Source organism: Schizophyllum commune, assembly GCF_000143185.2.
Source record: "Schizophyllum commune H4-8 unplaced genomic scaffold SCHCOscaffold_15, whole genome shotgun sequence".
In the NCBI taxonomy this organism is placed as follows: Eukaryota; Fungi; Basidiomycota; class Agaricomycetes; order Agaricales; family Schizophyllaceae; genus Schizophyllum; species Schizophyllum commune.
The window spans coordinates 653,189-667,900 of record NW_026089552.1 but is presented as its reverse complement, the minus strand read 5'-3'; the positions used below and the strand labels follow the sequence as shown (position 1 = coordinate 667,900).

The 14,712-nt window shown below is 55.3% G+C and overlaps 5 protein-coding genes across 5 annotated transcripts; 2 read left to right on the top strand and 3 right to left on the bottom strand.

Moving 5' to 3' along the window:
* Window positions 1-111: 111 nt before the first annotated feature.
* SCHCODRAFT_02462694 (uncharacterized protein) lies at window positions 112-954 on the bottom strand (the record flags this gene model as incomplete). The annotated part of the gene is made up of 1 exon (XM_050342627.1): window positions 112-954. A coding segment is annotated over one exon (843 nt), but the record flags the coding sequence as incomplete, so codon positions are not given.
* SCHCODRAFT_0238452 (uncharacterized protein) lies at window positions 921-6,614 on the bottom strand (the record flags this gene model as incomplete). The annotated part of the gene is made up of 27 exons (XM_003026698.1): window positions 921-944; window positions 1,003-1,697; window positions 2,151-2,469; window positions 2,603-2,692; window positions 2,729-2,780; window positions 3,150-3,276; window positions 3,323-3,433; window positions 3,484-3,851; window positions 3,903-3,998; window positions 4,046-4,130; window positions 4,217-4,295; window positions 4,347-4,500; window positions 4,549-4,575; window positions 4,623-4,688; window positions 4,745-4,930; window positions 4,986-5,027; window positions 5,082-5,261; window positions 5,311-5,355; window positions 5,403-5,441; window positions 5,505-5,591; window positions 5,648-5,746; window positions 5,944-6,060; window positions 6,108-6,173; window positions 6,255-6,299; window positions 6,356-6,409; window positions 6,467-6,556; window positions 6,607-6,614. The coding sequence occupies 27 exons, from the start codon at window positions 6,612-6,614 to the stop codon at window positions 921-923; spliced, it is 3,351 nt and encodes a 1,116-aa protein (XP_003026744.1).
* Window positions 6,615-7,393: 779 nt separating this feature from the next.
* On the top strand, window positions 7,394-8,773 carry SCHCODRAFT_02603493 (uncharacterized protein; the record flags this gene model as incomplete). The annotated part of the gene is made up of 7 exons (XM_003026787.1): window positions 7,394-7,430; window positions 7,481-7,566; window positions 7,615-7,769; window positions 7,821-8,186; window positions 8,236-8,392; window positions 8,449-8,665; window positions 8,712-8,773. The coding sequence occupies 7 exons, from the start codon at window positions 7,394-7,396 to the stop codon at window positions 8,771-8,773; spliced, it is 1,080 nt and encodes a 359-aa protein (XP_003026833.1).
* A 346-nt stretch (window positions 8,774-9,119) lies between these two features.
* On the bottom strand, window positions 9,120-10,342 carry SCHCODRAFT_02673448 (ribonuclease H-like protein; the record flags this gene model as incomplete). The annotated part of the gene is made up of 6 exons (XM_003026697.1): window positions 9,120-9,145; window positions 9,276-9,413; window positions 9,460-9,585; window positions 9,638-9,859; window positions 9,910-9,978; window positions 10,030-10,342. 6 exons carry the CDS (start codon window positions 10,340-10,342, stop codon window positions 9,120-9,122), a joined length of 894 nt encoding a protein of 297 aa, XP_003026743.1.
* A 578-nt stretch (window positions 10,343-10,920) lies between these two features.
* SCHCODRAFT_02519867 (uncharacterized protein) lies at window positions 10,921-14,380 on the top strand (the record flags this gene model as incomplete). Its single annotated transcript, XM_003026786.1, has 11 exons — window positions 10,921-11,093; window positions 11,149-11,309; window positions 11,363-11,512; window positions 11,572-11,673; window positions 11,720-11,842; window positions 11,904-12,014; window positions 12,067-12,527; window positions 12,577-12,865; window positions 12,911-13,055; window positions 13,106-13,516; window positions 13,570-14,380. The coding sequence occupies 11 exons, from the start codon at window positions 10,921-10,923 to the stop codon at window positions 14,378-14,380; spliced, it is 2,937 nt and encodes a 978-aa protein (XP_003026832.1).
* Between the last annotated feature and the right edge of the window lie 332 nt (window positions 14,381-14,712).

The following is a 14,712-nucleotide window of genomic DNA, read 5'->3' as shown; positions in this document are numbered from 1 at the left end:
ACCTTCGGGCTTGTCGTCGTGGCCGACACCTAATACAGCATGTCCATTTTTCAGATGGTCGAGCGCCGCGGATTTCAACTGATTTATTGTCATGCGAGAGTATCTCTCGGACGTTAGTCCATGAACGACAAAGGGGCAGGGACCGTGATCCGGAGCGTCCACGTCTTCATTCGCCACGCTGGTGGCGGTTGCTTCCTGGATAGTATCATCTTCCGCCAGCTGGCGAAATTCCCATACGAGGGGGTCTGCGACGCGGTAACTTTCCAAATTTTCCTTCGAAATCTCAACGTCGTGGAATGACGGGTGATTAGGACATAACCAACGCAACGCATTCTCTACCACATCTAACCTCATGAGCATAGGGGTCCTGGCGAATTCCTCTGGCGTCGGTCTAGCGGTACCGAGGAAGGTGAACGCAACGACCTCGTTAAGCTCCTCGCGATGAGGAGGAAGTATTTTCCGAACCTGAGGGAGGGGACTGGAAAACATGACCGCGTTGGCAATCATCTTCCCTCGACCCGAACGCACGCGAACGACGGTGCGATTATGGCGTATCTTACTTATCATTTGCATCTCGGCGTAAGATAGACCTTTGAGAACTTCAGGTACTTCGCCTATCCAAAGACCATTTGCCAAGGACTTTAGAGGTCGTCTGCCGTTCACGAGGGAATCATAGCAAGATACGCACACACGATCGCACCCATCCGCAAGCACTGGGCCGTCTATGTGCTTGATTCGCTCGTTAGAGGAATGGCGCTCGAGGCGAGTAGCATGAGGCTCGATCAGAAGGGATAGATCTAACTTACGATCTTTGACTGATCTTGAGGACGCACGATTGCAAAGACTTCCGCAGCACGCGCATCCCACCTCTTCTATGGCCATTTTCGACGTCTCCGAACAAAACCCTCTAACGATTTCCTCTACGAGCTCGTCAGTGACTGGTTCTGGGGGATACTGGTGAACATCGTCGACTGTATGCACACAAGGCTTAGAGACACCCACCTTTGAGCGCTTCGCGTAATCCTTCTTATTCCTTTCACGCCTGGTAAGGACCTTTTTGAATACAGCCACACAGGGTGTCGTAGCGCAGTTCTCGTTGCATTCGTGCGCACTTAGGTTCAAGCGCGCTTCTCCGACGTCCCATAGACTTGACCATTCGACGTCGTGCATGACACTTGCCGTTTTCAACTTGGCCTTGGTCAGGTGCCACACGACGTTGGGGAAAGGGATGTCCACTATTACCAGATTGTCTTCGCGAGCGCGCGCTATCATGTTTTCCTTCTCCCCGTATGATACGAGTACAAATTCTGAAGCATCGTTGACATCGTCTGGATGATCACCTATCACGTACTTGCGCAGACTCGCCCAGTTGGGCCGCTTGGGACCTCCTCCCAGTATGAACTTCATGGTTCTGTGAAGAGCGCGCCGGCCAAGAGGTCGACTATGGGGGAGAGAATGTTCGCTATTGAGATATACAGCTCGAGGACGATCGAAGAAGGGATACAACGGCGCAAAGAGGACGGTAGATAGCCCGAGGTGTAAAGGCAGATGCAACAGAAGAGGCGCGCCATCGATTTGAAGGGTGAAATCTGTGATTGCGAGTCCATGGGAATTGCCCGCGCGATACGCCCTATAATCCCAGCGTCTCATGAAGTTCCTGCACATGCGGGCCCTAACCGCGAGCACGTTTGTCCTTACTGACAAAGAGCCAGAGATAATGGGTGTTTGGCAGTAAAAGATGTATGAGATTAGCGCAGGAACACGCGGAATTGCATGTAGAAAAGCACCTACGTGAAGGTCAAGGTTGTAGTCGATTAGATGGCGCGCTCTGGGCTTTGTCACTATCGCATCCGATGCGTAGGGATAGATGATTGAATTGTTGAAAGCGGACATATCGGTATGTAGGCACAAACGACGACGCTGGACGGGTACAGGAGATTGATGATATGGGAGGCTGCGCGACGGCAGAGACATGACGAATCCGCTTAGGAGGAAAAGCGGACGGGACGGAGTAAACACGTCTGCGCGGAGGATTGCAGACGGCGACGAAAGAAGCATGTGGACAGGAGATTGCCACAGCGACGATGGGTACATGACACGCCCTGAAGGACATGCCAGCGACGATGGGAATATGACACGCCCTGAGGGACATGCCAGCGACGACGGGTAGTTGACCAGGAGGGACGAATGCGATACTGCTCCGTCGGTCGGTTCGCTGTGGCGATGCTGAGGCAGGAGGGTCGTATTTGAGACACCCCCGAAGGGGGCCTTCGAGTGTAGGGTACATGGTAGTTCGGATCGATCGAAGTCGAGGACGAGCTGAGGGCGTCGGACCAGGAGGGACTTCAATTTCTGACTGGTGGGTACGCGAGCAGATGATTCGCCGGCGCAGAACGTGACAACGAGGGCAACCACGACGAAGCACGACACGAGCGTCGTATACACGTATAGATGGCGCTTCATCTCTGTCTATACCACTGTTAGCTGCGTACTTTGGGGGTAAGCATAGCCGCGCACGCAATATCCACAGCCAGCGATCGAAGGTAGACAGCCGGTCGATGTTCAATGGTCGCGGAGAAGGCAGATGGTGGTCGGTACGAACCGGGAACGAGCCATTTCCTGTCGGAGATATGTCCGTATAAGGAGAAATCTCGCGGTCGACTACCGCCGCACGCCACTGTGCACCGCTTTTCTTATCGGACTCGTCTTATCCGGACAGCAAGCTCACAATGATACTGCGACGAAGAACGATGAAGCCGAATGCAACTGGCATTGGGCTGCTACGTAAGAAAAGAATACAATAGTGTACGAGAGATAAACGATATAAGATGCACGCCCAGGCGTGACGTCCATTGGCATAGGTGGAGGTGCATAGGAGGGCATATACGTGTATGTATAGAGGTAAGGCATAGAGGGAAGGCATATAGAGAGGAGGAGATGCGCATGGGCTATTGTACAGAGTAAGGGTAGGCATATGCGGTGGCCAGCACGCGCGTGGTACTGTAGGGGGATGGCATACGGGTCAGGCTGTAGAAGAGCAGAGAGCGTCGCCTTAGACGAAGCCAGCAGGGAGCGAACCGAGAAGGATAATGTACACGAGGTTGTACTGAACGTTGTAGGAGGGGGGCGAGGAACGAGTGCCTACCCACATGTTAGTCGTATGCGCGACGAGGGCGACAGCGTCTTTAGGTGGTACGCCCTCGTAGACGGGCAAGCTCGTATGCCAGGTAGACATATCGCGCGGCAGAGGCACCGAGCGTGCGTCGAGGATAGTCACTGAAGACGAGTTAGAGCAAGAAGAGACGATGATTGTTACACGTACTGCTGTCGTTCGTGGATAGTTCAAAGTTTGAACCGCAACGAGGCGGTTGCGCTGCGTTCTTGCCCCGGCGGATGGAGGAGCTGGGCTTGACCTTGCCGCTAGTCGGACCACCTATGACGATGTGAGAAAGAGAAGGAGGATAGCGCCTCGAGCAAGTATACCTGACGGTCGATCAAAGGAGGGCAGCGTCGACATCCTGATGGCGTTGTTGAACGCGATGCAGTACAACTCGCGCTGGCCAAACTTCATGCACTCCAGGGCGACGGCGCGGTCGAAGCACCCCTCGAAGGGTGTGACGCAAATATAGTAGACGGGGTGCGGTCCTGCTGTTGGGTTGTCGAGACGCCAGTACCTGACGATGCAGGGGGTGATGGACACTGCGGGGGCCCGTGTCTCCTTGATGACGATCTTGTATCGCGTTGTGCCCGAGGGAGGAGACACGTCGACCGCCTCGAGCTCTTCTGGATCAACCTGGGACTCGTTGATGTACGGTCCATGCCGGCGAAACTGCATGCCGCGAAGAAGATTGCTGAAGGGAATTATCAGACCCATGACATCGAGGGGAAGATAGGCAACGGACCCGACGTGTACATGAGTCTCTGCAGCAGCGACGATATCGACGGAGGGTGTGCCCCAACCTTCGTCCTTGTAGTCGGACAATATCAGCGCGCAATCGCTGTGAAGAGTGAGTATATAAGCTTGTGATAACGAATACTCACTCACCCGGGCACGTTGAACGTGTTCTCGGAGTATCCCATGCGCGCCAACGTGTCGCACGCGAACGGTGTCCAGGAGTGGACAGGGGAGCCTGGGGTTATGACGCTGGTAGTATGTTAGCAACAGTCCAAAGTAGGTTCACGATGTATAGTTACAGAGGGGGGCAAACAGGCGCACTCGAATCGACAGCGGTAGACCCTGGGTGTAGGCCGCTAATGGCATCTGCCAGAGGGATCTTCGCAGTCTGCCACGCGGTCTGAATAATGAGTTAGGATGAACGAAACACGAGCAGACGTTTGCAACTTACATTCGTGACAGCAGTGGAGTGTCCATCGGGGACGGAGACATCGGCATCTTCTGCTGCTCGCGTCGCAGGGGCATGCGCACCCGAAGGACCTGCGACAGGTACAGGTGGAGGAGAAGGTGGCGGGGGAGGAGCACGACCCTTGCCCTTGTCAAGCCTGTGCGAAGATTAGTCACAAAGGATGGCACATGAGGAGCGTACAAACGTAGGGACGATCTCGATGTCGGAAAAGCTACAAATGTATCAGAAGAGACCAAGACGTAATCAAAGTGAGCGCACTCATCGGTCTTCGCGGACTTGTCGCTCACGGGCGCGCGATCGCCATGTCCACCGCGTTTGAACAACCTGCGAAGTGGATATTCAGGCGCAGAACAAAATGATATTATGACATATCAACTCACCTTCTCGGGCGCGTATCCTCTTCATCAGGCAAGACCGGAGCGTCTTCGTCGTACTCAACAACGTCGTCGTTGACGACAAAGTCCTTGAGGTTGCCATCGCCATCCTCCTCGTCCTCCTCGTCTGAGCAGGCGGCCTCGGTGTCGAGGAAGGCAGACACGCGTACCTCCTTGAGAAGGTCCTCGACGCTGCAGGTTCTCGAAGTTGGTCGAACACAAAGACAGTAGTGAAGGTTGCACGCACGCAGGTATTTTCTCCCCCCGACGCATGGACCGTAATATACGCCTGTAGAGTCGTCAACATCGACAAAATAAATGATAAAGGACAAAAAGTACTTACTCTAGAGCCTTAACATCGGACTCATCTGTTTGGTCGGGGGACTCGAAAGGCGACGCGATGCCCCCCTTGGTCGTCAAGGGCGTCTTGTAAGTGCGAGTCGGAACCGGACTGACCGAAGGCGAGGCGACCCTCGCTTTCTTCTTCGGACTGCTCTGAACAGGAGGTGGGCTGGACTCGGAGCTAAGGATGATGTTAGATGATGAACAAGGACGCATTCCTAGGTACATACCTGGTCCTCGTGCGTCGGGTATTCATCCACCTAGCGGTGGTAGGCCTGGTGTGCAGGTGAGACTCGAACAAAAAGACGCAAGGAGGACGTACTCGTTCCGTTTGCGTCTCGCAGAGGTGGACTTGGTCACGCTGCAACAGGACATGAGCAGCTGTTAATCGAAGACCAACAAAGGGATGAGCGCCATTACGCACGCAGCAGGCGTATCCCGGTGTAGAGCGAGAGCCCGCTCAGCTGACTCCTTCGTCACGATCTCGGGGAAGCCTTCGTAAGGATCGCTGCTACAACGAAGACGAAGGTTAGCATAAACAGCAAGGCGCGATGAACATTCACGCACTCGTCCCCATCTTGAACCGTATCCGGCTCATCGCCACCTACGTTGCCGCGAACGTGGCCATCACCGTTATCGGCAACGGGGGCATCCTCGAAGATCAAGCTGGCGTATGGTGAACGAAGTGCGTAAGAATGACACAGTAAAGTCTCACAGAGGATCGTGACCAGTAGGAAGGGGACCCTTGCGAGTTGACGAGGAAACACCCCCGGCGCGACGCTTAGCGTTCGGGGTAGGAGTCGACGGCAGCCTTGCAACATACGGTGAGCAAGAAGTACCGGGGTAATAGTATCAAAGCTTACATGCGCCCCTCTAGAGTGAGCTGAGCCATCTTGGAAGAAGGCGTAGATGCCGCGGTATCGGGTACAGCGAAGGAGTTGGATGCGTTACCACGGACGCGGGGCGTGCTTGGAACCGGGCTAGAATTGCGTCAGTCGGGACTACAGGCACATGAAGCACCACTTACACCGCAGCCTTGGGACGAGGGGGCGTCGTATTCGCGGGGGGGAGGGATTCCGCAGAGGGCGCGTTACTAGGTAGTGAGTCAGCGGAGAGGATGACAACGGTAGGATGGATGTAGGCGCACCTATCGATCGCTCCAACGTTGACGTACCCATCTGCGGTCACGTCCATATCCGCGTCGACGCCAGCACGGTCACTGATCGTGAACGGATGATCAGCAGAAGAGAGTGGACCCCGTCGTATGCCACTCACGCGTTGGACGTAGAAGGCTGCTCAGGTGCGACGGTCGTCGCGGACGAGGGAATGCTTGAGTAATAGAGTCAGGGGTATGTATGTGGACGAGGCAGGAAGACGGGGACATACTGGGCTCCAGGCTGATGCTGAAAGAAGAAGCTGATCATCGCTTGCATTTGCTCTGGCGTGACGCCGGCGAGAGACGGAGGAAGAGGGATCCTGCGTGGCGATAGTCAGCCGTCGTCGACATCGCCCGTTGAACAACGTACTGCGTCATATCGGGAGGATACTGGTAAGACGGAGAGGTTTCAGCGTCGCGGGAGAGGGCGGGCGAAAGACGATGGATTTTAGCCAGAGAGGTGCGTTTCTTGCAGGCTAAGTTCTCGGGGAACCGAGTGAGCGTGCTTTATGAAGCACAGGGTCGGAGAGAAACGGACAGTCTGCGTCCAATGACAGGACGAGGAGATGGGCGCGACAAGGTATTATCGAACGAGGGTACAAGGATAAAACATGTATGCGGGCGGGCCGCGTCGGGAGATCTCGTATCGACGAGATATGCGCCCACAGGGGGGAGTAGGTTGCGAACAGGTTCCCGATTCGGCACAAATTCGCGACGTCGCGCGATCCCTCGAACTTCGTACCCTGTCGGCTGTCGCAGCTGTTCCCCCACGGCGTGCGTATCGTTCCTTGTCCATGCATCGCCATGCGGTCGCGGCCCAGCCACAGGAACCTTCGTATGATGGGGTACCAAGCAGATGGATGGAAAACCGGCGTGGTCGACTGCAAGCTCATAGGATAGCCGACCGTCGAGTCGCCAGAACAGAAAGAGTATATCGCGCGCGTACGTTGCTTTATGCACGCGCGAACAGAGGACATGAAGAACAGCCGCAGTTGAGCCTGGTCGATGTGGAGCCAGAACCAGGAAGCCGAGGCCGAATTTCAGTCGGGGCGCGGAAGCATAATTTGGTCGGCAAAGGATCACGACGTCAGGAGCGCACCCTTTAAGAGCGTACCGCGAGCGCGATGTCGGCCCCCCTCGCCCATCATATCGCAAGCATGGACGTCCTCGAACACATCGACTGGGATGCAGCGAGTAAGTTCGTGGCTGAGACCAACCGGAATGCGTGACTGACCACGTCACAGAGCACGCGATCGAAAGCTTCATGACTAAACACGGACAAACAGAGCGCCTGCCGCCCAACAGCTTGTATGTCACCGATGACTTCGAGGTGTGTCCACGTCCGCGATTCGAGCGCGCGCGTACTAACAAATTCCAGACGCTCGATCTAAGGGTCGATACCGAAGAAAATGCGACATACACTTCTTTCCGTCTCCAATCTCAGGAGGAGGATCAGGACGAGCCTAAGGAGGTTACCATGTACACGGTGGGCGTTTTGACGCAGAAGTTGCTTCCTCCCTTCAAGCCTAAGCGGTAAGAGATCTGGTCAACTTACCCCAGAGCGCATATCTGACACCATAGCAGGAAGTACTACACTGGTTGGGACACCGTCTTCAAGACCTTCCGCCAGAGCGTCACCTTGCACGGCGCCGGCGCTATCCCCCTGGTGAAGGCGGTTAACTGCGCCAAGTACTGCTTTGTCATTTTGGATCGTAATGCTGCGAAGTCGTCTACTTTTCCTTCGGAGCGCGTCTGCGTCGACAACTTCGTGGTCACCAATCCATACTTCGAGGTCGGACAGGACGCGAAGGGTAAGGATAAGGTCGTATTCACGAAGCTGGTCGATCCCTTCGACGATCTAAACCGCCAGCAAGGCGACGGCTGTGTCCACACCGCCGACAACGTTGTACAGTATCTCGAAGGATACGAGAACGATGACGGGGTCTTCAGGTGAATGACCATGCACCCTCTCCTATACACGCGCTGACCATGTATTCAGGCACTCGTCTGTCACTCCCTCGCGCTTCCGGCCAGGGGATATAGTACGCGTGGGCTTTACAGTGCGGATGAAGCAGGATAAGGCGTACAACAACGCGTCGTCGGAGCTGGACCTGATCCTCAAGTCCGTCACGCTCATCGACGATACGTTGTCGAAGGTATGATTCGCTTCTTTACTTTCGTCCGTACAGAGCCTCACCCCCCTTAACATCAGACAATCGCCATCAAACAGCTCGACGAGCCGGTCGGGAACGGCAAGAAGCGCGCTGCGGTGACACATAACGCGCTGTCGGAGGACGTAGAAGAGCGGCCTATATCGAAGGTACGCAAAGCGATGGCGAAGCTTTCCATCCGAGGCGGTGCAATGGACGTCAATAACCGCAACGACCCCAACGGCGGATCCGATACCGCGGGCGGTTCAGGCAGCGCGGGTGGGTCTGGTCTGGTAGTGTAGTCCGTAGGTACCCGTACGTGCAGTTGAACGCAACCGCACTTATTTTGTAAGCGTCAGCTACATCAGAAATCTGCTCGTCAAGTGATATGTCATCGACAAGCAACCGTGCGAGTATCGAGGTAGGTGAAGAGTGGCGCATCCGCACCGGATGCGAGGACACAGCGGTTGCTATTATCAACTCCCTCACGCATGACGGGTAAGCGCGGGCGCATGGAGGAGATGGGGACGAGAATATTCGCCCGATGCACGCGCACCTGTTCACGTCGAGCGACGATTCGTGGGAGGGGACGGGAAGGGGGATAGAGTTAAAGTCGGTGCCTTGGTACGCGCCCCCGTAGCGCACACCTTCAACATCGACGATGAGTACGTGCACCAAGCATCAATGTACATTCAATGAGAAAGATACAACACAGCAGCAACGGTAGGTAAAACTACAAAAGAAATAATAACAATGATGCTGCGGGTACGGAGGTATAGCCACCTGGTCATGCGATAAGCTGTGTACACGACCACCTTCGACGACGACGCAATAAGTATCTTTCCCTCCTTCTCGTAGAACCGACGAGGCGAGAGAGAGCGACAGTCACTGTATATGGAGGCGTTGTAGCGATCCAATACAGCGTGGCGCGGCGTCCAGTCACCCCCACCGCTGGGAACAACATCTCCGACGCCCCAGACACGAATATCGCTACCGAGAGTTTGAGGTCCAGGGGGAACAATAGCTCCTGCACAGATCAGACCGCGATCAATACCGATAGATAATGTGCGCACCGTCCACGACGAAGTCGGCGTTGAAAGAGAACGAACTAGCGGTGAAGTGAGGCCACACGCCCATCTCGTACTCATGCAGCACAACGTGCATAATGGGCACGAGGATGTAAGCGTCGAGGTAGGAGTCTACAAGACATATTCAGGGATGCCATGCAGCATGCGCTTGGGAAGTACTCACATTCGATCTGCTCGACGGATAACGCAGGCGCCGACCAGTCGCTAGTCTGCTGAAGCTTGTCGACCTTGACGCCGAGAACGATGCGCGCCATGTCGTCGAGCGAGATGTGGGTGGTGAGAGGAGCCACTTCAATGGAGGGATGCATGCTCTTCCAGAGCTGACTAATCTCCCACCCGTTGTGAACGGGGACCGCGAAGTGACGAAGGAGGAGGATCGAGTCGCCTGGGTGCAATCAGACAGGACATACGACAGAAGAGCGCGGCAAGCCTCACCCTTGAGCTCGACGCCGACTTTGATGATGTTGGGATCGCGCAACATCTCAATCAATCGCGCCGGTACACCTGCAGCGACAGTGAGCTCAAGGACAACGACCAGGAGGTACGCATACGCACCCGCGAGTACCAACAGATCGAAAGCGATGACGACTCCATCGCGGGCGATCGTGAGGAGACGGATGAAGTGATCCTGCGTCCGCGGAAGCGGTATAGACATCGGCCTGATAGCAACATCGCTGTGCTTCCGGCCGGTGTACTCGACGTCGAAGGCGAGGACCCTGAAGTGCGAGCCGGGACCCGTCGACGGGAAGTGGGCGGCTAGCAAGGCATCCGTGTGCGCCATGTCCTGGGCGTAGAACCGGCGGACACTAGCGGGTAGCGTCGCCGGGTTGAAGACGCGGGACCGTGCGTAGGACAAAGGAAAAGACATGGTATGCGAGGGAGGGAGGCGGGAAGGGCGAGAAGCTTGCGAGGAGATGATGGGAGTGATAGGAAAGGAGAGATTCGGAGGGACCGTACCTTATATAAAGGCGCCATCGCGTGGATTACCGAACCAGTGATAATATGTCGACCAATTATTCTGTCCCCCAAAGGCGGAGGTCACGAATGGTCACAGCTCCTCAGATGTAGATCCACATGCCGGCTGAACCGATAGGACCGACGTAGCGGATCCATTACGCCGTGGGGGAAAGTGACAGAACCCTCGATACAAGGTACCAGCCGAAGAGAACGATTGATAATGTAGCGCAAACCGCCATACCAGCCATTGCAGATACAGATGGGCACGCTTAGGTCGAGCAACGACGCACGAAGGCGACAGAAGACGAGGAGGTGAAGTCGCCAAGCATATCGTTAGGGGGTTGAAGGAAAGGGACACGAGGAGCACGTAGATGTACTTGCCCGATTTGGAACAAATTGGCAAACGTGGAATTCCAATTACCAAACTTCGATCCTCCGACCACCATAGGTCACAACATTGTACAACACGGACCACGCGCGCAGTTCACGATGACGAATACACCGTCTCCCTCATCATCAAGCAGCTCGTCGGTGGTGCCTTCCAAGCGAAAGTGGACCAGTAAGACAATGAAGACCTGGGTCGCTACAGATCCATCATCAACGGAACCTAACGTACATCACGGGGACAAGAGATCCGCGGCTAGGGCGGAGAAAATAAGGAAGTCAGTTCCTGCGAATTCCCAAAGCAGAAGCGGGCGCTAAATACGACGAGTACAGGATGAAGGAAGAGCGCGCCGCCGCTCAACGCGCTCCTCCGAAGTACCGCATGATACATCCGCCGCCACCGCGGCCTGCGCAGACCCCAACAACGCCTGCATTCTCTCTGAATAATCTAATCCCCTTCGACGACGAATACAAGAAGGAACATGATGAGTATTGTAAGACTTGCGCTAAGGGGCAAATATGAAGTACTCCCTAACCCGATTGGCAGACGCGACTGCGTATAGCGAGGGCGGTTCACCTCCCACAAATGATGTCGGTAAACCGTCGCTCTGCTCATCGACGAGGACCGGCTCTCAAATACCATACGAGGCGGCAGACGCGTCGGCAGAAACCGGATACGCATACCCTACGAATCGAAGTAAGCAACACCACCGGTGCAAATCACGCATATAGCGATGCTTACTGAAACCTTCGAAGTTGAGGGGCATGCAGACGGGGCCAGCACCATGAATGGATACAGCGAGGACGTCGACATGCAGCCTGCCACCACAGATGGAAGAAGTCAGGCCGAGAACAAAGGTGAGCAAACTCATACATCGCGGTTACCATTTTTGACGCTGTCTAGGGGATACCGGGGGAGACATGGACATCGACGACGTCGAAGAGATCAACACGAACTCGCTACACGCCCCGTCACATACGAAGGACTCAGTGGGGACGGATATAGGGGGGGTTACTGGCATTCACTGTGCGCATCTTCCCGCTCAACATACTTCCTCCACAAGGGCGTAGTGCTCACGATGACTTAGCGAACGATAGGAGTGACGGACGTGCTCTTCGAATGCGGAGTCAGCCCCGCACTACCAAGGACGCGACGACGCTCACGACCCAGACGGAGAACATGCAGGAGTCCTACCCCGGTCAGCGACTTTCTCTTAAGCTAAAGTTGAAGTACTGAAATGACCGTAGCAGCTTCAGCACCGTGTGGTGAAGCTACGTACGCCGATGCAGGTGTTCAGACGACGCCTCCCCCGCCTCCGCCTGCACTTCGCGACGCATCCACCACGACGGCGGATGTCAGGGAAGATTCACACCAGTCAGTTAGTCGTCGCAACGCATCCACCACAACATTGGACTTCGTGCAAGATCCTCAAGCGAACAAGAACGCGCATGGATCATCAGTAATGGATCTGATGGCAAGCGAGCGTCAATGCGGAGTCGCGAACGTCTGCACCTCAACCAACATGGAGCGGACGAAGGACAAGTTCAACGAGGGGTGGAGGCGATTCGGGCCTCAAGGGAGGGACATAAGCGGCTACGTACCACGCTATCCCCACACACCTACAGTGACCTGGCCGACGCAGCTAGTGACAACCACGCCTTACATTCCAGACCTTCGCAGGGGAAAGAGCGGGAGAAACAAACTGAAATGGGTACGTACACGAGCGCACCTCGACGCTGACGAACACTGATACAAGTCAGGATCGGACGTACGTCAACAACATCGCCAAGAAGTTCAAAAGCTCTAGAGACAGACCGGACCTATGCGTTCACGCAAAGTTCACGACGTTAGACGCAGCATTCGAGCTCATCGACAAGTGCAACGTGAATGGTGTGCCCCTGGTGTTTGACGACTTCCCGGACTCTGCAAGGTGGGCGTTCGCGGCGTCGAAGGTAGATGAGGACCCTTTTATGAAGCCGGTCACCTGGTCTACCAATCGTATACGCGGTGTGGTGGGCGCGAACCTGGATACTCCGCGCGACTTTCAAGGTATGATTCATGACGAGTGGCCGCTCATTTCGCTGACCTCCCCAGACGCGGCACTTAGAGAAGCGAAGCCGATGCGGCCATACGTGACAGCGACGCTGCGCGAGTTTCACACCTGGCTGAAGATGCCGGGTAAAGTGCGCTGCATCCTGGACCTGACGTGCGGCTTTCGCCAAGCGGACCAGGTGACGGAGTGCGTACAATTCGCAACATGCGTACGATGGTGCTGACACAAGTAATCAGTAAGTTAGCCGACAACGTCGTCGAGTCGTTCTCGTCCACATTCGGAAACATGTACGCTGGCCACTTCGACATCGCGGCCGACGTCATGAAGACCCTAGACTGGTTCTTGCTTCACACGGCGGGTTTCCTAACATTCGGCCACATCGACGCGAGCGGAATGGCAACGTCCGCGGAGATTCGAGGGGCAGGTTTGAAGGAATGGATCGTATTCTCAGCTACGAATATGCCTCAACCAAAGCGAGGAGATACGAGGCAGGAAAGGAGACGCATCCGATCGCGCCTCATCCAGCGCATACGGGACTTAATCACCGCCGCGTCCTCAGACGATCTCAAGCCGCAGAAGAAACGAGAAGGCGACGCAGACTGGGATGTCGACGGTTGCGTCATTGAGCTCAGGCCCGGAATGAAGTAGTGAGCGAACAAGTACACGACGACGAGCAGACAAATACTCACTTACGCCGCAGCTATCAGCCAGCCGGAACGGTACACGCTGCATACACACCTGTTCCAACCGCCGCGGCAGGGAAGCACTTCTTCACTTACAATGATCTTCACCGCATGGAAGTGTCGCGCAGGGTGCAGCTATCGAAGGAAAGCGTGACGAACCACGACCACAACTGTGGCGTTCAACTCATGCTGATCACCATGGCTGCGGCTCTGCCCGTCAGAGCGACGACTGGTCAAGGTGATGTGATACGGGTGCTCCTCAAAGGCCCATTCGCTAACCACAATCATTCAGTGTTCTTCCGGAAGCCAATGATCGCTTTGGCGTTGATGCTCGTCCGTCCGCAAGATTATATGCGCAAGCCCGAACGTCTCGAAGACGATGAGGCTGCCCCATCGCCTACGTCCCAGAAGAAGAGGTCAGCATCGGTTTCGAATAAAGAAGACGGGAAAGTCAAGGCGGCAGAGGCGCTGAGGGCCGAGCGGATCGCCGAGTACAACATGACGCAACGCTTGCGCTCCGACAAATGGGCGGAGGACGGCACCGCATTCGACCGACTTGCGTACACGGTGGCTAGGAAGATACTCATCGCGTGTAAGACCAAATACCCCGGCGACGCGAAGGCGCAGCTCCCAGGGCGGGAGTATATTTTCGAAGGCAGTCGATGGGACGATCCGGGTCCTCCGCTGGACGTGCGCGAGCTGACGGATGATTTGCGGACGACACACGTTGACGATGTTGTGAATGACGCCGGCGGAGACGAGGACAGTGAGGGAGATGATTCAGAGTCGGAGGTTGGATCGGAGAGCGACTTGACGGACTTAGAGTAGGGCATAGAGTAGAGCACGTGTTACACAGAATAACGACCTAATCTCGACGAGGGAAGAAGTCAGACATTGACCACAAGAAATAGCACTGATGAGCCAATGGACGCGATTCGAAAGGGCACAGGTCGTGAAGGTACGACGACGCAAGCGAGGGTTTTCCTTTCGGAGATATCAGTGCCGTGGGAATCTCATCAAAAATGGTGGAGGAAAGGGCGCGCACCTTGGTGTGCACACAATAGGCAAATAGCGCAAATAACAAAGAAAGAAGTATATCGGAGGTCAACCTTCCTTCTTATGCGTTTGTGTACGCAGCGAAGGTCCAAGGCTAAAAGATA